Source organism: Saccopteryx leptura, chromosome 10 (assembly GCF_036850995.1).
Source record: "Saccopteryx leptura isolate mSacLep1 chromosome 10, mSacLep1_pri_phased_curated, whole genome shotgun sequence".
In the NCBI taxonomy this organism is placed as follows: Eukaryota; Metazoa; Chordata; class Mammalia; order Chiroptera; family Emballonuridae; genus Saccopteryx; species Saccopteryx leptura.
This window is the reverse complement of record NC_089512.1, coordinates 8,719,271-8,746,460: the sequence shown is the minus strand read 5'-3', so window position 1 is coordinate 8,746,460 and position 27,190 is coordinate 8,719,271. Positions and strand designations below refer to the sequence as shown.

General features: G+C 53.4%; 1 protein-coding gene across 1 annotated transcript; it reads right to left on the bottom strand.

Moving 5' to 3' along the window:
• On the bottom strand, nucleotides 1-27,190 carry LTF (lactotransferrin). The gene is made up of 17 exons (XM_066351347.1): nucleotides 27,066-27,190; nucleotides 24,715-24,878; nucleotides 20,964-21,072; nucleotides 20,565-20,747; nucleotides 20,124-20,271; nucleotides 18,802-18,857; nucleotides 17,006-17,184; nucleotides 16,377-16,551; nucleotides 14,867-15,021; nucleotides 13,634-13,724; nucleotides 11,777-11,824; nucleotides 10,743-10,898; nucleotides 8,770-8,911; nucleotides 5,244-5,311; nucleotides 2,874-3,058; nucleotides 1,509-1,698; nucleotides 1-201 (listed from the first exon to the last, which is right to left on the bottom strand). Exons 1-17 carry the CDS (start codon nucleotides 27,106-27,108, stop codon nucleotides 167-169), a joined length of 2,127 nt encoding a protein of 708 aa, XP_066207444.1. The 5' UTR covers nucleotides 27,109-27,190; the 3' UTR covers nucleotides 1-166.

The window sequence follows — 27,190 nt, the reverse complement described above, 5'->3', positions numbered from 1 at the left end:
TTCCGGTTTTATTTCTTGCTAAGGTGACAGCGGGGAATTGTGACAACAGGTGTGACTAGCAAACTGCCCCCTCAGGAAGGAAGAAGGAGGCCCCGGCGGGCCGGGCGCTGGGCGGGGGACAGTGGGGGCTGAGGGTCGCTGGGGGCACCCGGGCCATCTTCTGGGTTTACCTCCTCAGGAAGGCGCAGGCTTCCAGAAGGGCTGTGGGACACAACAAAGCAGGAGGGTCAGACAGTGACTTCTTGTCTCATCAATACATCAATCAAGGAGGATACTAACACAGACTCTTCCCCCACTCTCCCAGCTCCGTAAGTTCCTGCTGGCTCCACTCACGTTTCCCCACGGCCCCAGGAAGCACCTGGCAGCCCTGGCCCCCTCCAACCTGGGTGACTCTGCTCCGGCCTGAGTGACCAGCCCCCCCACCCAGACTGTCTCCGACTGACAGTGATGGTCCCCTGACTTCTGGAACGTGAACAATGAACATGTCATCTTCATGCAGCTCTGTTTGCAATAGTGTTCACTTTGTGCCTTCACAAATGAGTCACTGTGTTAAATGCCGAGGGCTCAGCCCGGGCAGACAGGCCCTGCCCGCCAGGGGTGTGCAAGTCTACGCCATCGTGGGCTGGCAGCTTGCAAGAACCACCCGACAGCTGGTTTCTCCAAGTGTCGTCCGAAAAGCGCCAACAGCACGGTCCTCCGAGACCTCAGCTGATAGAGAGAGGGCTTCCCCGCCTCGGCACCGCGTGTGCGGCCAGGAAATTCCTTATTGTGAGAGCTGTTCCGTGCTGTCTCTAGTAGAATCTCTGGCTTCTGCCCACAGGCACCAGCAGCACCCTCCCCCTAAGTTATGAGAATCAGAAATCTCTCCAGGCATTGCCAAGTGCCCCCCCCCGAGAGCAAAATTGCCAGAGTTCAGAGATGGAGATTCTTGGCCCTACCCCCATCCCTGGACCACTGCCCCCATATCCAATGTCCGGATGACCCGGGGACACTGGGGAGGTCGTGCATGCTAGCCTCTCAGAACCACCACCTCGAGCCTTACAATGCCCTGCGATGTCTTCCAAATGTTTGTAAAGGATTGCGTTATTGTCAGCATATTTTTCTGGCTGAAGTGTTTTTTGAGCATTTGTATTCTCTATAGTTGATATTTAAGGCAACTGTCTAGAAACCAGAATTGGTCACTTCTCAATACGTGTATGTATATATCTGTATGTGAATAAATGTATGTGTATACATACATACATAAACACATGTTTCATTTTACTGAATAAAATGATCAGTTTCTAAAAACTCCATCAGAACGATAAAATTCAGCATATTCTGTACTGCCCTATTTTATTCTCTAACCTTTCACCTCATCAAGGCGGTTGTCATTTCCTGAGGCACAGAGCTATTACATTACCTTATTATTTGTATCCCCCTGTGCATTCCTAGAATGGTGCTTGGCCCTCCCACCTGGACCCTCAGCCATGGTGGTTTCTCAGAGATGCTACCCACGGACCACTTACGGGAGCTGGAGCACTTCTGCAGGTTAGACACGGCCGTGACATACTCTGCTCCCAGATATGACTTGTAATTGTTTTTGCCGTGGAGTCTGGCCAGACACTCAGTGTTGTCGTTGAACAGGAGGTTTTTGGTGTCGGACTGGAACAAGCAAAAGGTGCCTGGGCACTCACGTCCGTTTCTCCCAAACCTAGCCTGTGTCGGAGGGACAGACAGCAAGTGAGGATTCGAGGGAGGCAGGAGGGTTTATGGATCAGGGGGGGCTAAGGACATTTTTTTTTTCCCTCCAGGGTCAGTCCTGGGACAAACATGAGCCAAAAGGAGCTGAGTTCTGGAGTCGTTCCACTGACTTGGCCGACTGTCCCCGGTGCCACGCCCTCCTGGTGCCCAGGCCCCACCCAGGTGGCAGTGCCCAGGCCCTTGGTCACTCTGACCTCACCTCCCACCATCTCTCCTTCCTTCTTAGTCTGCGGCCTCCTTCTTTTGAATGTGTTAGCGGTGACTAAGGGACAGCTGAGGAGTTTTATGATCTGCCCCAAAGCTGATCACTAGCAGCATGCCAACCAGCCAGCTGTCCCAGGGGGGCAGTGCGCCTCGAAACTCGTCCCTGCCGGCTCCGCTGGCCGTAGCTCCTCCTCCGTGCCCAGAGCTCCTGCAGGGCTGAGCTGCTCCACCAAACACCTCGGTGAGGGCAGGCCTCCTACCAGCACCAGGGGGCGTGTGCCACAGTGAGGGCTCCGTAAATGCCACGTATAGCGCCCGTCGGTACCATCCCGGGGCCCCTATCTTTGCAGCACACCTGGAAACGTGAGGTTTCAACACAAAACTGGAAGTGCTTACTAACAGAGGGCCACAGACTTTAAGGAAATGGTAGGACTTCCTTCGTTCCACAGCTCAGAAACAGCCTTAAAGCTACAGAAGGTCTGAGCGTGCTGTTTGTAGAGATGGCGAGGACAGCGGCCTTGTGTAGGACGCTGCCCGGTGGCTGGCCCAGACGCGGGGAGCACTGTGTACGCCACTCTACCTAGTTGTGGGAGGAAGGCTCAACGGGCGCCCTCATTGGCCTGAAGAACAAAAGAAGGGACAAGAAGAATAGCCACGTGTGAGCTGGCCAGTGAGCACAAGCCCGGAGCAGGAGACTCAGGGCAGAAGTTAGGTCAGTCCCAGAAATCCCAGGACTGAAATCTTTGTTGTCCTTATCGAGACTCTGGGCAGCCCTGCAGCATGTGGCAAATCCTGTCACCATCAGCTTCGAGCAGAGGGACTGGAAGAAAGGCCTGGGATAGGCCGGCTGACCGGGCTCTGTGGCTGCCCCGCAGGACAGAAGCCCTCACAGCTGGGAAAGGAGAGGAGGCCCCGGTGGTCCGTACCTGTTGATCAAGCAGCACTCGCTCCAGGTGCCCTGCCTTGTCATTCCGAGACACCACCGCGTGGTTTGGGGCCACAGACAGGTGGCAGCTGGCAGCCTCAGTCACAGGCTTCCGGGTGCCGTCAGGGCACAGCAGCTCGAAGTCCTCCAGCTTCAGGTCCCGCGTCCACTCTGCAGTGCCCCTTCCTGGGGAGAGAAGGAGGTGGCGTCAGTCAAAGGGTCCTTCTGGGTGGGCGTCACCATCCACTGGCCTCCTGAAATGCGCGCGCTGGGGTTGCGATGACGTGAAGGAGAGAGCAGAAAGCGTTGTCACCGCACAAGCCACGCGAGCTTCAGGCCTAGCCAACGTCACCGCCGCATCCACACAGCGAAACAGAATCCAGCCACAGAAAGGAGCGAAGCCCGGATACATGCTGGGCTGAGGATGGACCCTGGAAACGTGATGCTCAGAGAAAAAAGCTGGTCACAAAAGGCCACAGAGTGGAGGATTCCACTCATGTGAAATGTCCAGCATAGGCAGATGTAGGGAGACAGAGAGTGGATGGACGACAGCCAGCTCCGGGGGAGTGGGGGAGTGACCGCTCCCAGCTACAAAGGCTGTTTTTCTGTTTTAGGGATGAGTGGGGGGTTGGTGTTTTTTACTGTGTGCCTGTCAAGGTGTTGGCCAGGCTGAGTGCTTGTCTGGCTGCGGGGTTTCTTTATGTAGGTGTGTGAGCCTGCTGAGACTGGACTGTGCTAGCAGTTGTAGAAGAGACCGCTGAATTTTACACTCTGAATGGATGAATTTATAATATGTGAACTGTCTCTCAATAAAGCTGTTACATTTTTTAGTTTCTAAGAAGAAAACGCCCCCGTCTGTGCCATAAAAGAATAGCTGGTTTATGTTCCAAACGAAATTGTTTCCTCTTCCCTTTCATATTCAAATGTTCTTTGTGTAACCAGAGAAAAGAAGAAACTTCGATGGTTTCTCAAAGATATTCGGTCAGTTCCAATGAAAAACAGTTGTGAAATCCTACGGCCGTTTAAAATCAAATTTGACATCTGGTCTCTGGAAAGCTCTTAGATGAATGGTTCGTCAATTTCCAAATGGAATTCTATGCACGTCGGCGTGCGTGCAAATGCAGGTTCAGTGCTCAGGCCCCCCCTTCTCTCCTGCCCCCTCCCTGTCCCTCCCTCCGTTCTCCTGGCTTTGTCCATCTGATGTTGAGGTCATTCCAAATTTCCATGTCTGACCTCAGCCCCTCTCCCTGGACGGGAGGAGGCAGGAGCGGCTGTGACTGTTGATATCTCTGAAGGAGGGAGGCGGGGGGAGGGGGCAGTTCTCAGGGCACGAGATGGCAAGGCGCCTGCTGAGGAGGAGGGCTGGGGGGCTGAGGGGCGCAGCTGGGAGTCTTCAATTTAGTCGTTATGGTTTTCACCTAGAGATCAGAGGCGAGAGTGACTATTCAACATCGACTGATCGCTTAGCTCCACCATTTGCATCTGCCTCTGATTTTTGTACCCCTTTACTCCCAACAAGTTTCCAGACAGGTACTCACATGGGACTAGAAGAAGGCCCTTAGTTCCTTTTCTAAAGGGAGATTTTATTTGCATATGTTTGATTTGGTTTTTTTTGTAGTATCATCTACATTCAGTCTCCCATAGGCTGGCCTGGGCAGATGGTCTGCTTCTGTGGTTGTCTAGACAAAATGAGGGAACATCTGCTACTGAGTATTGCAGAATGTGTGTGTGTGTGTGTGTGTGTGTGTGTGTGTGTGTGTGTGTGTGTGTGTTAGAGAGAGAGAGAGAGAGAGGTTGGTTTCAAAAGCAATGTGACACCTATAGACATTACCATGTATGCATACCAAAGTAAAAAAATTAACAGAAATTGGCCCTGACCAGTTGGCTCAGTGGTAGAGTGTTGGCCCAGCATATAGAAGTCCCTGGTTCAATTCCCAGTCAGGGCACACAGGAGAAGCAACCATCGGCTTCTCTCCCCCTTCCCTTCTCCCTTCTCTCTCTCTCTCTTTCTCTTCCCTCCCACACCCACAGCTCAATTGGTTTGAGCACATCAGTCCCAGGTGCTGAGGATGGCTCCATGGAGCTTCTACCTCAGGCACTAAAAATAGCTTGGTTGCAAGCACGGCCCCAGATGGGCAGAGCATTGGCACGATATGGGGTTGCCAGGTGGAGCCTGGTTGGGGCACATGTGGGACTCTGTCTCTCTTCTCTCCTTCTCTCCCTTGCAAAAGAAGGAGAAAAAAATAACAAAAATTAACTTAATCAAATGTCTGGAAGACCATGTATCTTCCCAGCTGCTCTTATAAATACTAGGAAGTGTTATGATGCCAGAGACTCTGCCCTGAAGGGTCAGGGGAGCATCGTAACTCACCGTCAGTGTTCTCCAGGACAATGGAATCTTTCACAAACGCAACGTCTCCAGCATTCTCAGCCATGCACCTAAAATATTCCAGAAAATAAACATTGCCTGGGAAGAGAAACTAGGAGCGTTTTCGTAAATATTTGCAATATACATTCCAAAATCTGAAGTGTTGAAGTAAACATGAAAAATTGATAAAGACAAATATTTCCAGGAATTTGGGATTTAAAATAGAAGACTGAACACATATGTGTAGCTTCTTTCCTTCTAAAATCCCAATACAATGATGCCTATGAGATTTTTTTTTTAAGCTATAAACCCATGAGAAAGAGGGACGCACAGAGAGAAAGAGAGAAGAGAAAAAATGAGAACATCTGGATGTGAGAGAGAAAATGGTGAGCAGTGATGGACCCAGCAGGGCAATCAAAAGCTGTGACACAGTTGGAAGTGGGGGGACCCGGAGGCAAGCCCGTGAGCACTGCGGAACTCCAAGCCAGAAACACCAGTGAAAGTGACTGAGACCAGGAAGACTGGATGCGATCAGGGTGCCCTCCAAGCCCATGCAGGGAAATTGACCCTGGACAACCTTATGGGCGAGAGAAACAATCACAGCTGAGGGCAAAGGCTCAACACAGAAATCAAGGAAAGGAGTGAAAAACCTTTATCTTGGAAGGTTAAATCATAGCCCCTTACCTCTCTCTCTCTCAGGCTCCCAAGAAGTAGAGAGGAGAATCTGATCAACCCAGAGAAAATGCGCAGAAGTTCCAATAGTTAGATGCCCCACAGTGCAACGACACAAACCGATCGCCCCAGCCTGAGACCCATACTCTCCACGACACGTCACCTGATGCAGAGCGAACAGTCAACTCTGGTGCTTCTCTCTTCCATGTGGACCAGCAGCCAGAGAGCGTGGGTAGTTGGGGAAATATCAGAAGGCATAGAAACCAGAGCAATGACGTTCAGAGGGTGCAGAGACAATAGAGGAGAGAGAAGAAAACTTTCATTTAAGCTACGATGAATATCATTAAAGAGCTAAAAGAGGGTGCTGCATTCACAAAACAAGCAGATCTGAAAAGGAACAGCCAGACTACAGAAAAGAGTTTTTAAAAAGTAAAAAATAATAATCACCAAGATTCTTTAAAATAACATAAGGTCTATAATATTTAACTGAGCAAATATCCGAGACACTAAAAAGTAAAGAGAAGCAAATAATAAAAAATAAATAGTTAGAAAATTATGTGTTAATTCAGGAGAGGCTATAATTTAAGAATTCAAGTTTAAAGAGAAATCGGGAGGGGGGGGGGACACAGTATGGAAATTATCAAAGAAATAATGAAGTAAAATTTCCCAGAACTGAACAACTTGAGTTTCCAGACAAAAGGGACCACCAGGTGTCCACACCAATAAATGAAAAAGAAAACTCACATAAAGAAATATCACTGTGAAGTTTCAGAACACTGGAGATTTTTTTTAAATAGCTTTATAAGCCTGACCAGGCGGTGGCGCAGTGGATAGAGCATCAGACTGGGATGCAGAGGACCCAGGTTCGAGACCCTGAGGTTGCCAGCTTGAGCACAGGCTCATTTGGTTTGAGAAGAAGCTCACCAGCTTGAACCCAAGGTTTCTGGCTCGAGCAAGGGGTTACTTGGTCTGCTGAAGGCCTGCGGTCAAGGCACATATGAGAAAGCAATCAATGAACAACTAAGGTGTCGCAACGAAAAACTGATGATGATCGATGCTTCTCATATCTCTCCGTTCCTGTCTGTCTGTCTGTCCCTGTCTATCCCTCTCTCTGACTTTCTCTCTTTCCCTGTAAAAAATAAATAAATAAAATAATAATAAAATAGCTTTATAATATTATTTTTGGTTTCTTTAACTTAAAAAGGTTTCAAGAAACTAGTGTTCAAGGCATTTTTTAATTGATTTTTAGAGAGGGAGAGGGAGAGAAAAAAACACTAACTTGTTGCTTCACTCATTCATGTACTCATTGGTTGTTTCTTGTATGTGCCCTCACTTGGGGTTGAACCTGCAACCTTAGCATATCACAGTGATATTTTAACCAACTGAGCTACCCAGTCAGGGCTCAAAGCATTTTGCATTTGACAAAACCCAAGACTAATTTTTCCTAAAGAATTTTTTTTTTCATTCACTGTTAAATCTCTGTAAATTTAGAGAGAAATATCTGATTTATTTACCTTTCACAAAATATTCTTTGTGTCAATCTGTTAGTCTAAGACACCTTATAAAACTTCTAGAGCTTATTATCTCAGAATTAAGAAGCCAATAATGGCCCTGGCCCATTGGCTCAGTGGTAGAGCATTGGCCCAGGGTATGGATGTCCTGGGTTCAATTCCCAGTCAGGGCACACAGGAGAAGTGCCCATCTGCTTCTCTACCCCTCCCTTCTTGCCCCCCCTTCCTTTCTCTCTTCTCTCTCTCTCTCTCTTCTCTCTCTCTCTCTCTCTCTCTCTTTCTCTCTCTCTTTCCCTCTCTCTCTTCCACTTTTGCAGTCATGGCTCCATTGGAGCAATTTGGCCCCAGGCACCCAGGATGGCTCCATGGCCTCCGCCTCAGGCACAAAGAAGAGCTTCATTGCTGAGCAACGAAGCAACCCCCGCTAGATGGGCAGAGCATCACCCCCTAGTGGGCATGCCGGGTGGATCCCAGTCAGAGTGTATATGGGTGTCTGTCTCTGCCTCCTCTCCTCTCAATGAATAAAAAAGTAGCCAAAAATAAATTGTTGAAAGCTCAAATATGAAGCTTTCGAGAAATGTAAGTCACATACCAAGAATCAAAAATAGGGACAAATTCTAAAAATCAGAAGACAGTGGATTAATGCTTTATATTTGCTCTATCATCTGTCTCAGTTCCATGATGCCATCTGGTGGTGAAACGTATCCTTGGAGAACGGAGAAAAAGGGAGGGGGAGAGAGGACGCTGTGCCTGTCAAACCCCTAGTGTATAGTAAGTATCACGGAAAATCAATTCTAATGAATGAGATTGCAACGCGCAGTTGTGAATAATCACTGCAAGTAACTAAGTGGTTATAATGCTGGAAACCTATTTTGTGGTTATTTCTCACTTCACCAGTGGAGAGTAAAACCACAATGCTGCTCTTTCTCTTTGCTATTTCTAAGGCCAACATCAAAAAGTGAAATGTAAAACGCCATGACCTAGAGTGAGCGAGAGGGCGGTAGTTATGAAAAAGGTTCTTCCCCATAAAAATGCATTGTAGAGAGGACTGAAGACCCCATGCCCTATCCATTTGGTTTTGAGGACGAAGACAGTGAGGCACACGGAGGTGACTTTGGCTCCCGGCGACAAGGAGCCCAGCAGAGCTGAGGTCAGACAGCCACTGTGAGCCTCCACTTTCTGGGGTGGTGAGTGCGGTGAGTGGAGCCCTCGACGGAGCCGTCCATTGGCAGACCCCCAAGGGAACCCCCGGCTCTGCTGTGGCCGGCCACATTCACCTTAGGAACGCAGTGCCAGGATGGTGGAGGGTGAGCCACCAGGCCCCATCCTATGACTGCAGCACTCACCTGAACGCCCCAGTATAGCCGAAGTATCTCTCATTATTGTTGGGGACACACTTGTCTTGGCCCGAGTCGTCGCCAATACACAGAGCGCAGAGACTGGAGCTCGGGTCTGACCCGGGAGCACAGCTTTCACTGAAGTATTCGTCTGTAGGGAAGGACCATGGGGAGTCAGCTCTTCTCACCTGAGTTATCATAAGCGGCCTTCACCCAGCACGGGACACAGCCTGGTTTAGTTTCATTCTCTTGCCCAGGATAGAGAGAACACAGTCACTGTCACAAGTAGTGAGGTGTTAGGACCAATCCCGGGCCCACCAGAAATCAGGAAAGGCTTCAGACTGTGGGCGTTGGCAGGAAGGCTAACTGGGGTTGAGGGAGAGAGTCTGCCTGCCCAGAGGGTCTTACGGTCACAGCCTCGAGCTGAGGGGCCACACTGATGCACTAGGCCACCTGCACCACGACCTGACGGCTGTCCACTCCAGAACCTGACTTCCCCTTTCCCTCAGTGAGAGGACTCCGGCTTTGTACCTGGGCACCGGGTCCCCAGCCTCGCTGATGCCCTGTGGCGAGCGCAGCCGTGTGGCGAGGTCCTGGCCAGGGAAAGCTGAGTGGGAGTGTTGGGTGACAGCATCTTGGAAACATCCTTAAAAGGCAGGTGGCACGTGCCCTTTGCCCCTTCTCCTCCTTCATTCTGCACATGGAATGCAGGCACGGGCGCTGACCCCCATGACACGAGCCTCTGAGGCGACTGTGAGCGTGGAAGCCGCCTAGGTCAGGGCAGCCAGATGGCTGAAGCCTGGGTGGCTGACACCAGGTAGTCCTCCTGCCAGCTCTGCACGACCCACCTCTGCGCTTCACTCACAGGCGACAGAAACCAACGTCTGTCTTGTTCAAACCTCCACTACTTGGGGTTGTCTGTCCTCGTCGTTGAACCAAATCTGAACTACCCCGTCGTGTGACGTAGCCCACAGTAAGGAGTGAACCCGGGTCCGTATGTGTTCAGGAGAGAAGAAGCGGAGGTGACAAGAAAGCCCCACCTCGATGAGCCAGGAGCCCCGTAATCAGACAGATTCGCGCAGCACCTGCCCCGGGTGAGCCGCGCCACAGGCCACCTCGGGGTGGACGGGGACTGGGGGGCGTCCCACTGTGGGCCTGGCAGCGCCCCATGGCTCCGAGTCAGCCCATGGGGTTGGAGGGAGAGACAACGGGGTGCACTGCGGTGACGAGCAGAGCCCGTGAGAGGCAGCCCGAGGGGACGCCTGCACAGCCGGTGAGCCAGGGTGAGGACACGCCACACACCTCCGCGCCACCAGGCCCGCGGCAGGCAGGGCGTGGCTTATGCACGGGGGTGAGCCAGGGTGAGGACACGCCACACACCTCCACGCCACCAGGCCCACGGCAGGCAGGGCGTGGCTTATGCACGGGGGTGAGACAGGGTGAGGACACGCCACACACCTCCACGCCACCAGGCCCACGGCAGGCAGGGCGTGGCTTATGCACGGGGGTGAGCATGGGATGTAGCGGGGAGAGAAGGCCCCAGAGCAGGTGAAGCCAGAAGCCTTGAGGGCTTATTCTGCTTCCTGTGCAGGGCGGACTGAGAAGTCAGTTCTGCTGAGTAACAGAAGTCACCTTTCATGAGACAGGCAGGTGCCTCTTCCCAAATTAGGAAGCCCGCACCTGTGTGGAATTTCTATCTGGAGCTCCAGGAGGCAATAAATACCATGTGTACTTCTCAGAGCCCGCACCCACTCTTAGAGCGAAGAAACAGACTGACAGTCCTGTGTTTTTCCGCCGAGCGGGCTGGACAGGACATGGGCAACAGTGCAGAGAATCGCTTCAGGCACCAACACTGAGGGGCAGCCAGGGGGAGAACTTGCTTACACCAACAAAGGCCGTGGGTGTCCCCCCCCACCCTGCCCCATGGAACCTTATCTGTCCACTCCCCAAGATGGCCGCCCTCCTCCCTCAGGGCTCCTTACCAAATTTGCAGGAACCTGTCCGGTTGAGGAGCAGGCCCATGGGGATGTTCCAGCCGGCAGTCCTGTCCACACCAGTGTGGCAGGACTTCTTGCCTAGCACAGAATTCCAGGTGAAACCCGTATTGGATGTCTTGACCACCGCCACAGCACGATACCCTTGGGTGACAGAAGAGCCAGTCTTAGTCTCCAGCGGGCCTGGCGTAAGGACTCTAGTGCAGCTGTCTGCACCTCAGCCCAGAGGTCAAGAAGCACCATCGGCAACGACTTCCCCAGGCACCGTGTCTTAGATAGACCAGAAAAGCTGCTGTCCTATGTGAAGGTGAGATTAACTTGGGCTATGAAATGAGACAGGAAGAAAAGCTGGCCTTTTAAGCGATTGCTGGGGAGTGTCCCCCTGACCAGCCACACACTGTTTCTGAGTTATAAACCAGCAATTCATCTTTAGATGTGAGCTACTAAAGCCACAAACGCTGAACATCTCACGTGACCCCAACAGTGTATCGAACACCAACTGCAATACGCACTGGGTCAGACAAAGCAATGGCGGCCACCGGGCTAAGGGCTGTCTGGATGCAAGGGTGTCTCCAAGACCTGCCCCGGGCTGGGTCCTGCGCTGGGAGAGGCTCACTGGGGTGGCACAGACAGACTCGGGGGGGGGGGGGGGCAGGGGGGCTGGCGTGCAGAGCACGGGGTTTGCGCAAGCAACAGAAGCTGCACATCATCGCTGTCTACACCTGTGGGGGAGACCCGGGACACTTTGGGAGACTCTGAGCTGCTGTTTCCATAGGAGACGGGGATGTAACACCTCTCCTTCCACGTGGCCAGGACTCACTGAGGAACTCTGAAAGCTCTCTCGCTGCCAAGCGTGAAGATCCATCTAAACATCAGTTATAATGACCTATGAATGATCCGCAGCTTCAGAAGAACTTTGGCTGCACCGCTTTCTGTGAGTTGCTGTTTTTAAGTTCCTGCCACCTCATCCTCCAGCAACAAGGGCTGACCCTTGACCCCGAACCCGACCGATTCCAACTCACCTTCCACCGGTCTGTCCACACAATCTGAGTTACTGTTTTCTTTGGATTCTGAAACAGTAAAAACAATCAAAACGTCACGAAACACTCAGATTCACTGAGAAGTCACAAACTTTTAAATCTCTACAATGCAGAATCAAACTCGAAGAGACTGTCCCAGCAGCTCCAGACAACAGTGACACATCCGTGTGTTCACCAAAAAGCACAGACACAGATGTTCATAGCAGCACTGTCCACAACAACAGCCGTCACCTGGAAATTACCCAGGTGCCCAGCACAATAGAACGGGTAAATACCAGCGGTCCAGCCACGCAACCGAAACCATACAACAAGACTGTGTTCTACAACCACGCCCTGTATGGAGGAATAGCGAGCATATAACACTGAGCAAGACGCATGAAACAGCACGTGGTGGGCAGCTGCTTTTACATAAAAGCTCAAAAACAGGCAGGACTGCTCAGTAGCGCCCTTGAAAGTCAGGAGTCATTATTACCCTTGCTGGAGGAAGGGGGCCGGCGAAGGGAGGACACAAAGGAACGTGTGACACATGTTGTGTCGTCATCTGGGCACTGGTGCCTGGGGATGCTCCAGTTTGTGAAATGTCACTCAGTCGTACACTTATGTGCACTTTTCAGTATGTATATTATATGTTACAGAATCTTTTATAAAATTCAGAGGAACGATTGTGTTCAGAGCCGCCATCGCTCTCCGACGCCAGCGCCTCCTCTAGCTGCCCGAGGTCCGGCCAGAGGAGAAGGGGGAGAAGTAAAGAGGTCTCTGTACCATGGCACTCGTACAAAGCGACTGCCCACAAACTGGCAGGAAGGAACTGGCTACCAAAGCGGCTCCCAAGAGTGCGCCCTCTGCTGGAGGGGTGAAGAAACCCCATCCTTACAGGCCTGGTACAGCGGCACTTTGTGAAATGAGAAGTCATCAGGAGTCCCCTGACCTTCCGATTCACAAACTTCCCTTCCAACACCTGGTACAAAAAAAAAAATCGCTCAGGAGTCCAAAATAGCTGTGTGCTTCCAGAGTGTAGCTCTTGGTGCTTCCCAGGAGGCCAGGGAGGCCTGTCTGGTTGGCCTCTTTGAAGACACCACCCTGTGTGCTATCCATGCCAAACATATAACAATTATGCCAAAAGCATCGGACTAACATGCTGCATATGTGGAGAATGTGTTTAGGAATCCACTACGGCCTGACCGGGGTAGCATAGTAGATAGAGCATCCACTCGGGATGCTGAGGTCCCAGATTTGAGACTCCAAGCTCGCTGGCAGAACGCAGGGTCACCAGCTTGAGCACGGGATTACTGACATGATTCCAACATCGCGTGCTTGAGCCCAAGGTTGCAGGATTGAGCAAGGGGTCACTGGCTCGGCTGGAGCCCCAGGTCAAGACTCATATGAAAAGCAATCAATGAACAATTAAGGCGCTGCAACTATGAGTTGATGCTTCTAGTCTCTCTCTTCCTACTCTCTCTCTCTCTCTCTCTCTCTCTCGCTCTCTTCCCACCTCTCTCGTATCAAAACAAAAAGAATCCACTATTTCATCCTTTTAAAAAAAATTTTCTTCTTCCTATTATTGGTAGTTGTGAACATTAGATATTTGTTTTCTATGGGCTCAGAAGGCACCTAAGTGTAATATTGCAAGTGGTAAACAGAGGGCAGAAATCAGATACTGGCAGAGGAAACCACTGTGTGCTTTGTCTGGTCTCAGCACGCAGCCCATTCCGATTCTCCTGTTTGAATGTATCCATCCTTCTCAGTGTCCCCACCCTGAACCACCAAGTGGGTGACTCCTCCATACCCCCACCCCGTGGCCCAGGGGTACAGACCACAGAGGACGCTCCCCTCACTTACTCTGGCTCTCTGCCAGGACAGGCACCAAACCACATTCACCCGCAATGTAGACTAATCCTCCGTCCAAACTCAGGGCGTCGGCTTCTCCTTTCTGCAAAGACAAAGCAACTCTCCTGCACCCCAGTGAGGACGTTTTGTGTCCCGCCTGTCCTCACAGCTCTCTGCGAGCACGGCTGTATGCCAGTTGCCCCAGGGACGTAGCAGAAAGAGGCAGGGGGTGGGGGGGGGGGGGTTTGAACTGAACACCCAAAGGAAGCACCACCACGTGCGCGATTCATCTTCCACCAGCGCCACGTGCCTTTCCTGCCGTCCCGCCCGTTGCAAAGGCCAGGCCCGGGCCACGCTCACCCTCTGTCCTCCGAGCAAAACCCTCCCTGCACTCTGAGCACTCTCAGGACCACCCTCCTGCACGGGCCTCACTCACTCGGGAGACAGATGGGGCCAGCTGACTACACTCGAAGGGCTCCACAGCAGTCGGTCAACAAACGAGCAAAAAAAACTCTAATTAAACTGGCTCACCATCAGGATGAGCGAGCCCAGGCTCCAGCATGGAAACACGCCTTCACCCAGACCCCAAGCTCTTTCTTTAGCCCAGAAATAATTACTTTACAACAGTATTAAAAATAACTGGAGATGTGTAGGAAGGTTTCCGTGCAAGGGTGTGCATCACAGGATTATTGATAGTAACAAAATCAGGGCACAAAGAAGAACAGGGTCATGACCAAGCCACAGCCCCATAAAAAGATACCTTGATATTATTGTTTCACAAGCGTTTTCAAAGGCTATGTATTCACCTGGGGAAATGGCCATGATATACTATTAAGTAAAAAGGACTCAACCCACCTAACTGGCCAGCCCATGCCTGGATGCACCCAGACATCCTGGGGCCGGGAATTCCCCAAACTTTAGCTGTGGTTTCTCTCGTGTGAGGTCACAACTGGTTTTTATTATTTATTTTACAACATTCCTTTCTATATTTCCAAGTGACCAGCAAAAATCGTGAGATTTTCTTATAACCAGAGGAGTTGCAAGCCCACGATGAACAATTCTTTAACAGAAAGCTGTGGCCTGTTTGCACACTGTGCGCCGGCCTCAGGAATCCCGCCCGGGACCCACCCTGCCTGATGTCACCAAAGGGCCTCTTAGCACCCAATCACTTCTAAGCAGGTGCCCACGACCTGGGGTCTTCTATGGAGGCGACTGCCCCACCCGCACACGGCACAGGCTCCCTACCATGACCAGGGTGATGCACTCCTCGGGGGTGGTGGCAGTGGCACAGGCCATTGTCTCGGGGCTCTGGCTGCTCCATTGCTGGCACTTGTGCTGCTCGTCTGGGCCCACCGCGCACCACACGACCCGTGAGCGCCGCTCCTCCACCTCCACTGCGGCTGCGCAGGGGGACACAGCAGTCAGCAGGGGCACTGAGCCCGGCCAAGGACACCCCGGGGCTTCGCCGGCTCCGCGGCCAGCGCGCTCCCTCCCGTGGATACCGACCGGACCTACTTCTAGATGGAAGAGTTCCGTCTGGCACCTGCGCCTCGTCCCCTCCAGCGCCAGCGCTCAACCCCGTCCCGGAACGGGGGTGCCGCCTGCTGTTTCTCAGTCACGTTCTTCTCCTGGCTTCTAATCCACCCTTCAGTCCTTAGTGTAATGACTTGTCTAATATCTCAGCCCCGCGGGATAAAAGCTCCAGAGCACAGAGACAGTGACAGCCCCCAGGAGATGGCCCCAGGGGACCCTGAACGCAGCTCTGACCTTCGGTAAGGCCAGCAGTCACCACCAGGAACAGCAGTGCAACCTCTGGGTTCGCCCAGACCCCAGCACAAGCCCAGAGGAAGACCCGCGGCTGAGCGGACACACTGAGGTATCCGCAGCCAAGACCCGAGCCCAGGCATGGGGCAGTGTGCCACCAGGCCTCTGGCTTCACCCCGGGAGGGGCCTGGCTCTCTGGGCTCGTGGTCATATTTCTCACTTCATAGGAGGCAAATTGATTTTTCCGTCAGGGCTGGGAGCCCAGTGTTCACAGGGACATGTGGCAGCATTAATCACTTAGCTGATACATTCCTTTGGAATCCCTCCCACGTGTTAGAATGCCCTCCCTTGGTTGACAGAGAACACTTGCACCTGCATCAAACCTACCCCAGCAAAGACTTCCAATGGCTGGGACGTGAGGAAGTGGCCACTACCGGGCAGGGCCCCGCTCCCTGTGCTGGAGGGGGTGTGTGGCGCCCTCCCCAGTGAACCCACCACAGCTCCCCATCCTCACCGGCCACCCAGCCACGGCTCCCCCCAGCAGACTCAGCCACGGCACCCTGCCTGCAGCGGCCACCAAGCCACAGCGCCCCACCCTCACCAGCCACCCGGCCACAGCCCCCCATCCTCACCAGCCACCCGGCCACGGCCCCCCACCCTCACCGGCCACAGAGCCATGGCCCCCCACCCTCACCGGCCACCCAGCCATAGTGCCCCACCCTCACCGGCCACCCAGCCATAGTGCCCCACCCTCACCGGCCACCCAGCCACAGCGCCCCACCCTCACCGGCCACCCAGCCACGGCCCCCCACCCTCACCGGCCACCCAGCCACGGCCCCCCACCCTCACCGGCCACCCAGCCACGGCCCCCCACCCTCACCGGCCACCCAGCCACAGCGCCCCACCCTCACCGGCCACCCAGCCACAGCCCCCCACCCTCACCGGCCACCCAGCCACAGCCCCCCACCCTCACCGGCCAGCCCTCACTCACTTCTCTCTAGGTTCTTGACAGCAGTGACGTAGTTGGCACCGAGGTACATCCCAGCATCTACCTGCGAGGGGACCCTCAAAAACCCGAGGGTATTATCTTTGAACAGCAGGTCCTTCTGCCCGGGAGGGGAGCTGAAGAGCTGGAATGACGATGACTTGCCTCTTCCAAAGCGCTCCTAATTGAGGAAAGATAGAATTGACGGTGTCGGTGGAAAATAAGGAAGAAACAAACACACAACGTTGAAAAGGAGTATCAGGAACTGAGGGCTGGTTCTGAGAGCGGGAACGTTGGCTGACTTCCTCCTGCAAGGGACTCAAGCCATTTCTGTGACACAGCTCAGTCATGGCTTCATCTTTAGAGTACTGCTGGGGTCCAAGCACCCTAGAGCCCCGAGAATATTGCCCTGTCCACCCTGCTCCTCTCCAGCCCGTGAGACACCATCAGTCAGTATACCTGAGGGCCTTCCTAGCTCCTGCTGTCTAGAACACAGCCTGGGCATCAGTCCACTGAGCCCAGACACGCCTGTGCGATGGGACCACAGGGAGGCCTCTGGAGAGGCGGGAAGTTAAGGGAGGAAGGAACCTCCAGCCCCAAATGCAAGCAGCTGGGATGACCATGGGCGCGGATACCTGCGCCTTGCTGAGAAGCTTCCAGATCAAGTCCTCCTTGCCGTCTACACTTCGGGCCATAACAGCATGAGAAGGGACCCGGGCCAGGTGGCAATCCTTGAACTCATCCACTGGCCTCCGAGTATTGTCTGGGCAGAGCAGCTCAAACTGGTCCCTCTCAGCCTTGTCTGGCAGGTCCTCTGGGGAAGAGAAGAGAAGAGAGGGTCGCAGGAACCAGACGAGCCCACTCCAGCCAGTAAGCATGCACTGGAGGTCCCCTCTCCCCTGGAATCTGAGACATCTTACACAGCTGGCACACCTGGAGAGTCAGAAAGAAAGACAGTGGATTGCTCCAGACACTCGGAAAGGTAGACAGTGCCCAGAAAGCCTTGGGGCCCAGCCCAGGGATGTTCTAACTAGATCGTACACCTGCCCTGGTGCTGGTGAGCCAAGGAAGCTGAGCCAGACCCCATGTGTTTCCATGGAAACCCCACTTAGAAAAGGGTCACATGGTGGAGACAAACCCAGAGACCAGCCAGGGGGTACTGCCTTAACCCATCCCTAAAAAGAATAAAAATGGATGGAATGTGGTGGGCCCGGCCCTGGAGACCCTGGCTGAGCGTGGTGGGCCTGTGGGCCCGGCCCTGGAGGCTCTGGAGGCCCTGGCTGAGCGCGGTGGGCCCGGCCCCGGAGGCCCTGGAGGCCCTGGCTGAGCGCGGTGGGCCCGGCCCCGGAGGCCCTGGAGGCCCTGGCTGAGCGCGGTGGGCCCGGCCCTGGAGGCCCTGGAAGCCCTGGCTGAGCACGGTGGGCCCGGCCCTGGAGGCCCTGGAGGCCCTGGCTGAGCGTGGTGGGCCCAGCCCTGGAGGCCCTGGAGGCCCTGGCTGAGCGTGGTGGGCCCAGCCCTGGAGGCCCTGGAGGCCCTGGCTGAGCACGGTGGGCCCGGCCCTGGAGGCCCTGGCTGAGCGTGGTGGGCCCGGCCCTGGAGGCCCTGGAGGCCCTGGCTGAGCTTGGTGGGCCTGTGGGCCCGGCCCCGGAGGCCCTAGCTGAGCACGGTGGGCCCGGCCCTGGAGGCCCTGGAGGCCCTGGCTGAGCATGGTGGGCCCGGCCCTGGAGGCCCTGGCTGAGTGTGGTGGGCCCGGCCCTGGAGGTCTTGCAGGGAATGGCATGGGTCTGTCCCCAGTGGTCCTGGGTAGAATATGTTCAGCCTGTGCATACCCAGCTACTGTGCTTCAGTATGTTGTCCCTCTTACTGTCCTTCTTCAGCTAGACAGTAAGAGGACACACGTAAAGGCGTGAGTCACGGAGCTGTGTGGGGTAGAGGGACAGACAGGATGACCTGGCCCATCACTAGGGCGACAGATAAGTAGAATCTGGTGCACGTGTTCCACGGAGCATCCTCGGCCGTTAGAACCAATGAGCTAGACCTTTGTGCAACAGCAGAGAAATCTCTAACACAACATGCTGGGTGGAAAACCGTGGCCGCAGCAAGGTTTCTGGTGCTCAGTAATGCGGTCTCCAGTGCTCAGCAAACGTTCTGTGAGCTTAGAACCAGCACTGGACGTTTACAAGACCACATACATCTCGGAGGACAGGTACCTTGGCACAGCGTCTGTGAGGGGGAAGAGAAAGGCAGCGGGCACAGGAGCTTTAAAGAAAACTATTTAAACCATGAAATTACATAAAACAAGAAGTGTGCCCTGTAGGGAACCTTGATAATAGTGTGCCAGGAACCGAGGAATCTAATTAGCTTAATCTTCAGAATTAGGAGAAAATAGAATGAAAGGAGGCATTCCCGTGGCTCTTCTCTGTGCTCTTACCAAACACCGTCGCCTCCTTGACAAAGGCCACGTCTCCGGCCCCGTCCCTCAGACACCTGTGAAACGAGAAGGTGCGGAGGGTCAGCACAGCACGGCCTCTCCCCAGCGCGTCCCTATGGAGCAGGGCTTGTCTCCCGGGGGCGTCCGCTCCTCGGAGGGCAGGACTCAGAGGCTTTGGGACACCCCGGCTGGGAAGGCGGCAGGGGCCACCCCTAGGCAGATTCTGAGGAGGATGTTGGCCAGAGGCCGCCACCTTTTGCTTTAAGAGCTAAAAGGGCAAAATCTGATGTAAAAAAGAGCTTGGAAGACTTGCCCTGGCCAGTTGGCTCAGCGGTAGAGCGTCGGCCCGACGTGTGGAAGTCCTGGGTTCAATTCCCAGCCAGGGCACACAGGAGAAGCGCCCATCTGCTTCTCCACCCCTCCCCCTCTCCTTTCTCCCTGTCTCTCTCTTTCCTCCCGCAGCCAAGGCTCCACTGGAGCAAAGTTGGCCCGGGTGCTGAGGATGGCTCTGTGGCCTCCGCCTCAGACGCTAGAGTGGCTCTGGATGCAACAGAACAACGCCCCAGATGGACAGAGCATCGCCCCCTGGTGGGTGTGCTGGGTGGATCCCAGTCGGGCGCATGTGGGAGTCTGTCTGACTGCCTCCCAGCTTTAACTTCAGGAAAAATACAAAAAAAAAAAAAAAAAAAAAAAAAAAAAAAGAGTTTGGAAGACTCTACAGCAGTCTCGGTATCCTCGGCCATGTGGCTCTTCCCTTCAGGACTGAGTGGACAAATGCCCTGGGCTGGCAGAGAAGCGGGGAGGCCTCCCTCTGCAAAAATGCCTGAGTCCAGGAGGCAGATGGGGTAGGAGAGCAAAATCAGCCTCAGCATTGGGCAGAGGGGACACAGGGGCCCAACCAGTTGGGGCTCGCTGTCTCCCAGCTGTGGTGTGGGGGTGGGGGAGGGAGATCGGAGGCCCTGGTAGCCCAGACCAACGTCAGCCTGGACACCCCACTCATCTGCAGTAAGGGAGGGGACAGAGGTCAGCAGGTGGAACCAGGACAACACAAGGGCAAAGCCAGATCCAGGGTTCTCTGGGGAGACACGGGGTACGCTGCAAAGGGACTGCTGATCAGGCTGGGGTAGAGGTGACGGGAGCACGCGCTGGGCAAAGCCACCACCCTCCTTACACCCAGTCTCTCTGTCTGCACGGCAGTAGGAGGACTGGCCCTCCTCTCTGGTCCCTACTGGCTGAGCTCTATTTGGGACCAGAGAAAAAGCCCCCTGGCCTGAGGACCTTTGGCACTTGGCCACCAGGGAGAGGAGGACAGTGTCACTCACTTGAGGGCACCGGAGTAGCCAAAGTAGGGTTCCGCGGAGGAGCAGGCGCACTTATCTTCCCCTGTGCCCGCACACAGGCGACACAGGTTGGGGTACTGTGTCCCATCCGCACAGGGAACACAGCTCGCAGAGAAGTAGTTGGCCACAGCTATGGGATGCAGAGAAACGGACCAGAGTGTGAGGCAGCCCCGGCCACAGCCGCACGCCTCCCGTGGGCAGCCCCTCTCTCCACCCCTGCCAGATGTGTCGCCTTGGTGGGGAGGTTCGGAGCTCAGAGACCAGCTCCCGAGGGCCCGTGGCACAGCGAACCACGCAGGTTAACCTCGTCCCCACCTGGACGTCACCTGCACATTGCCCTGTGTGATCCCGCGGCAGCTGTGTGTGAACAGGAGTGGAAAGCCCTGTCTGAGACCCCTCCCTACACTCCCCCCGCCCACTCACCTTCCTGAAGGGGCTCCGGTGGCCCCGCCCAGTTCAGGTACGGACGAAGTGTGCCTATTGGCATGTTCCACCCGGCGGACCTGTTCAAGCCCGTGTGGCAGGACCTCACGCCTCGTGTCTCGTTCAGCTGGAAGTTGCTGTCCTTCCTCACTACGGCCACAGCATAATACTGGGTCTGGGGCTCTGCAAAGGGGCAGACGGAATCAGATGCTCTTGGCCTGGACTCCTCGCTCCCCCCCAAGTGGGTCAGCCTCTGGCCCCAAAGCACCAAGGACTCCGTCCTCTTCAAGTGCCATGACATCCGAGATCCCCACCTCTGCGACTCATCCACTCTGACTCCACGGAGCCCAGGGCCCAGGCCACAGCCACCCCAGCTCTGGGCCCCCAGGGAGAACTCACGTGCGTTGGTCCCGTAGATCTCTGCCGCTACGGGTCTCAGTCTGTACGGGTCTAGGCCGGCCTCATACACTTGGCCGCCATCCAGGGTCACGGCGTCTGCCCTCTTCGACTGCAAGCAAAGCGGCCAGATCAGCTTCAGGAGATACCCCGCCCTAAGCCAGGCAAGCGGATTTCAGGACGGCAGAAGGGTCTGCGGCTGGGAGGATCTTCAAAAGGGCCCGTTTCTGATTGTGTCCGCTCATGTCCTGTGACAAATTGGGACCACAGCCACCACCCCGACTGCTTTAACTCTTTAGGTTGGGTCTCTGACTCTTTCTCGTGTGACTTCTTTTTACAAGCTGTGAGTTCGTGAAACACAGAGTTTACTCTTCTATTATGGTTTATGAGCTATTGAATTATTTCTCATACGGAACAACTTGAAGCCTTCTTTTACCCCACCCTGTAGAACTCTGCTGAGCACACACCCTTCACGCAATCTGAATTTAAAGTTATCTGCTTTCTTCACTGCTCTTGCTCTTTTAAGCTCTTTTTTACTGGATAGACGTTTTCATTATTCAGCTATCTCTAAGTAACAAGCCCACGGTCGTCCTCTCCTGCCTATCACGTATTCTCACGTGCTCACGTAACTCTTGTATTTGCGGTCTAGTACGGATAGTACCCTGTGGACGGTTTTGTCATCTAAACCTTACACCTGTTCGTGTCCTTACTGCAGTAGCATCTTTTATGGATTTTACGGACGTCATAATATCTTCTTATTATGTGGCTGTTCTATAAGCTATTAAAGAATTCCCCCAAATGTTCAGCACTTGGGTTATTTCTGACACTTTTGCTGTTAAAACTGCGCTTTCGTGAGTAGCTGTGTCCTTGTAGCTTTTTTCCCTTCTGATGGCCTGTCGCCACGGGATGGGCATCAGAGGATGCGATCACCTAGACAGGGAGCATGTTCATGGCCCTGGCTGCTGCTGACGCCCGGCTTTCCAGAAGGTTCTGACGCTCATTTAGAAAGCTAGTGAACGTGGTGGTCATTTCACTATAGGCTCACCAGCAGGACTGGCTTCCATGTTATGGTGTTAATACTTTAGAAAGTGTAAGTACTGGCCTGACCTGTGGTGGTGCAGTGGATAAAGCGTCGACCTGGAAATGCTGAGGTTGCCGGTTTGAAACCCTGGGCTTGCCTGGTCAAGGCACATATGGGAGTTGATGCTTCCAGCTCCTCCCCCCCTTCTCTCTCTCTCTCTCTCTCTGTCTCTCCCTCTCCTCTCTAAAAAAAAAATTAATAAATAAATAAAAATTAAAAAAAAAAAGAAAGTGTAAGTGCTAACAAATTTCTTAGGTTTGGTTTTCTCTGACTATCCAGGGAAAATATTTTTATTAATTTTGGATTCTGCTTATGACTACGCCATTGACATCATTTTTCTTGCGTGATCCTACATTTCTTACCCATTTGAATTGGTTCTAAATAGAAGGTGAATTGTAATCTCTTGTTAGAACTGGTGCATAGTTACTCTAGTGCTTTCTAAATTTTTGTTTAAATGTTTCTAGTGGTTATGAATTAATTTTTTTGTATTTTTAGATCTGCCAGTTTACTTCATTTAGTTCATTGCTTAAAGGCTGAGAGATTTCTTTATGCTATAGTTCTGCTAATTAATCTCTCCTCTAGTTTTTCAATAATACATGCTTGCCTTTTTTTTGTTTGTTTTGTTTTGTTTTTTTACAGAGACAGAGAGAGAGTCAGAGAGAGGGATAGACAGGGACAGACAGACAGGAACGGAGAGATGAGAAGCATCAATCATTAGTTTTTCATTGTGCATTGCAACACCTTAGTTGTTCATTGATTGCTTTCTCATATGTGCCTTGACCGCGGGCCTTCAGCAGACCGAGTAACCCCTTGCTTGAGCCAGTGACCTTGGGTCCAAGCTGGTGAGATTTGCTCAAACCAGATGAGCCCATGCTCTAGCTGGTGACCTTAGGGTCTCAAACCTGGGTCCTCAGCATCCCAGGCCGATGCTCTATCCACTGTGCCACCGCCTGGTCAGGCCATGCTTGCCTTTTAACCATTTAATCAACCCCAATTTTATTTTGATGCATGGTATGTGAAACTGATTTCAAATGGGACCGTGGTTAAAAAGGCAGATTTTGTGACCTCATTCACAGATATTTGGGTTGAATAGGTCAGACAAGGACTCAGGAATCAGCATTTTTTAAGTGAGAGGAGGGGAGATAGTGATACAAACTCCAGCATGTACCCGGACCGGGATCCACCTGGCATCCCTTGTCTGGGGCTGATGCTCGAGTACGGAGCTATTTTTAATGCCTGAGGCTGATGCTGGCACCAATGAGCTCAGTACCCAGGGTAGACGATTGAGCCAATCGAGTTACTGGCTGAGGGAAGAAGGAAAGAAGGGGGAGAGGAGGAGAGAAGCGGGTGGTCACTTCTCCTGTGTGCCCTGACCGAGAATCAAACCTGGGATGTCCATACGCCAGGCTGACAATCTATCCACTGAGCCAACCAACTATTACTGCATGGAATCACTGTTTAAAACCAGCAAGAACTGCTGGTGCTGTTTGTCCACAGGCCATAGTTCTAAAATAATATCCTAAAACATTGCTCAAACTAGACTTTTCCCCCTAAGTACTGTTCCAATAACCTAGATCTTACTGAAAATGTGCACACAGATTACCCGCTCTGTGCTAGAGTCAAGTACACACAACTGTGACACAGAGAACATAGTTGTTGGGTGAATCAGTAAAAATTATTTCAGTAGCTTTTATATCCCAACAAACAAAGAGAATCTGAAATCATCCAAAAGTCATGGTTCTCTTGACATTTGCCAGTGTTACATATCTACCCAACATGACTGTGCCTGTGTCATTTTTGCACAGTCGTTATCAACAATGTATGTTGAGATCCCAGTTTCCCCACACATGGTCTCTCCACTTTGGAATGGTAATTTCTGCATTCCACATAGCATGGTGTCCTGTGAGAGAGGACTGCCCTGCCTGGCCAGTGCTCAGGAGGGAAAGCAGAGGGAGGAGGGGAGAGCACGCTTTTTGTTTGTTTTATTCTACACCCCTCCTTTCCCTCCCCTCCCCTCCCCTCCCCTTCCCTTCCCTTCCCTCTTTTCCCTTCCCTTCCCTTCCCTCACTTCCCTTTCTTTCCTCCCCTTCCTTCCCCTCCCCTCCCCTTCCCTTCCCCTCCCCTCACTTCCCCAACCCCTCCCTTCCTTTCCTTTCCCTTCTTTTCCCTCCCTCCCCTTCCCTCCCCTTCCCTCCTTTCCCTTTCCTTTCCCTTTCCTTCCTTTCCCTTACCTTCCCTTCCCTCACTTCCCTTTCTTTCCTCCCCTTCCTTCCCCTCCCCTCCCCTCCCTTTCCCTTCCCCTCCCTCCCCTCCCCTCCCCTCCCTTTCCCTTCCCTTTCCTTCCCCTTTCCTTCCTCCCCTTTCCTCCCCTCCCCTTTCCTTCCCCTTTCCTCCCCTCCCCTTCCCTTCCCCTCCCCTCCCCTTCCCTTCCCTTCCCTTCCCCTCCCCTCCCTTTCCCTCCCCTCCCCTTCCCTTCCTTTCCCTCCCCTCCCCTCCCCTCCCCTTCCCTTCCCTTCCCCTCCCCTCCCTTCCCCTCCCCTCCCCTTCCCTTCCTTTCCCTCCCCTCCCCTTCCCTTCCCCTCCCTTCCCCTTCCCTCCCCTCCCCTTCCCTTCCCTTCCCTTCCCTTCCCTTTCACTCAGTTTGGTCTTACTCAACCTATGGCGCTGACTTACCGCGACGGCCCGGATACATTCAGTGTAGGAGTTTCTCCTCACGCAGGAGATAGGAGGGCCACGCACTTTTCGCAGGTTTCTTTGGAATTTGGAGCATTTCCTTGACTCTGCTTCTGATACGGTGCACCACCGAACACTATTCCTAGGGGCAGCCAGACATAGTCCTGGGAGAAACGCCAAGAAGTAAGTGTTCGACCACTGGGCACGGAGGAGACTGCCTCATCCTCGGACGCAGTCTTCCAGACTCCGTCTCTGTCTGCTCCTCGCCGGCCCTCCCCACCGTGTGGCCAAGGCAGGCCTCTCTCTGCAGGCGGAGGTGTCTCCCCGGCCTGATAAGCGCTCTGACCTGGCCAGAGGGCTGTGATTCTCAATAAATTAGAGGAGCCGTTCGGAACCTCTGGCTTCTTTTCCTTCCTGTGACTGACACTAGAAAAATGACGACTCCTTGCGTCCGTTTATGGAGTTCTTTCACCTGTCTTGTCCCACTTGAACTTGGAAGGTAGGCAAGAAAGAAAGGATTCTTGCTCCTCGTGTGGACACTGGCTCTTGAGGAGGCTGAGTGATTGACTGCGCAGCAGCGGGGAAGTCCAGCCTAGAACCCGGGTCCCTCCAGATTGCTGTGTCTACAAGCCTCCTCCCAGGGGATGCCTCAGGAACGGAGGAGAACACACCTGGCTCCTTGTCAGTAGCTGCAGGAGCTGGTGTACCAAGCGGGTCCGTGTGCCTGCGTAACCACCACTCACTGTATCAGAAAGACTGATTCTCCTGCCAAGCCTGCCTCTGTTGCTAGAATCTGTGCCGTTAGGGAGAAGGCTGGACCCCATTTGCTCACAGCTCTTACAGACCACTTAGACGCCTGGTAAAGGGTATTTAAGAAAAACCTATGGCGAACATGATATTAAAATGGTGAAAGACTGAAAGTTCTCTCCCAAGATTACGAACAATGCGAGGACGTTCACTCTTACTTCTTCTAGTCAACACAGTACTGGAGGTTCTAACCACAACAATAAGGGAAAACCAAAAACAAAAAGATGACATTCGGACAGAAAAAGAAGAAGTTAAATGGTCTTGACTTGCAGACAACAGGATCCTCTCAGTAGAAAATCCTAGGGAGTCCACAAAATGCTGTTAGAACTAATAAGTTCAACAAGCTAATGGGATACAAGATTAATGTATAAAAGCTAAGTATATTTTTGCAAACAAGCATGGCATGGTCTGAAAACAAAATGAAAATATAATTCTATACATAATAATAGAAAAATATTTAACGGAAAAAAATGCAAGACTTGCACACTGCAAACTGTAAACGCTTGTTAAAGGAAATTAAAGATCTAAATAAACGGGGAGGCATTTATGCTCAAGCTTTATAAGACTTAATATTGTTAAGATGGTAACTCTCCCTAAATTAATATAAAGAATCAACACACTCCCTATCGAGTGAAAATGGGTGCAACTCTGAGTCAGACCCCTGGACCTCCATCCATGACCACCTCCGGGAAAGCAAGGCTTCCGGCCTCTTGGCCTCTCCCAGGTGGCCCCAGCCCTGTGCTGTGGGCCCGGCAGGCCACACATCAGGGAGCAGAGGGAAACTGCTCCGGAGCTGTCGGTCCAGGCCATGATCAATCCCGCCTTAGGGAGGAGAGGGATGCCAGCACCCACAGAAAGGAATGTGAAGAAGGGGACCAGGAGACAGGGACAGGAGCGGCACCATGCTTCCTAGGCTTGGGGACATAAGCTCACTGCTGCTCTCTAACCACCTCTCCCAGCAGATGTCCCAGGACAGAACTGCCCGCCACTGCCCTTTTGCTGCTGGCTCCTGGGACCCGCCCTGCTCTGAGCAAGCCCCGCCCTCATTCCCTTACATTACTAATGGCCATCACTGCGGAGCGCCCTCAGAGACCCCAGAAATTACTTCAGATGTTTGGGTACAGAATTCACAATTGTTTAGCCAGGTAGGGCGGCTGGGTCCACCTCCACCTTGGGCAGCAGCCAGCCCAGAGCTCCCAAGAGGACACACGGCCTCCCTCACCTGAGGTCAGCCGCAGCCTGGGACAGTTGGAGACAGAACAGAGGCTGTCCAGAGTCTGACCCCAGAATTCACAATTGTTAGTCTGGGAAGGTCCGCGCAGCTCTGGGCTTCCCCAACTAGCTTAGAAGCGCTGGCTCCCGCTCCTCCCCCAACCGGTGGGCGGGGCCGGCCTGGGACTGCCCTGGCTGGGGGCTGGGTGTCCGCAGAGCTCAGGGACAGTGTCGACCACCGTGGGGCCCAGTGACAGGGGGCCCCTGCCCCGTTGGGCGCAAGGACCATGTCGCCCAGTTGGTGAGGCGCATCCCAGGGTACGTGCACTCACCAATGGCCAAGAGGGACAGCAGAGCAGGGAAGATAAGCTTCATGTCTGGGGTCCTGCGGTGACTTCAGCAAACGAAGCCTCTGCCACCTGCACCTGCTCTGCATCCCTTTATCTAGGGCTCGATG

What these genes read in the sequence shown, in the direction of transcription:
- LTF (XM_066351347.1), bottom strand. Translation starts at nt 27,108, where the DNA reads ATGAAGCTTATCTTCCCTGCTCTGCTGTCCCTCTTGGCCATTG. An exon ending in GGCTACTCCGGTGCCCTCAA is followed by an intron (nt 18,858 to 20,123) that starts GTGAGTGACACT and finishes CTCGTTTCACAG; the next exon opens with GTGTCTGAGGGACGGGGCCG. An exon ending in GAGTGCTGCTTGATCAACAG is followed by an intron (nt 1,699 to 2,873) that starts GTACGGACCACC and finishes CCTCCGACACAG; the next exon opens with GCTAGGTTTGGGAGAAACGG.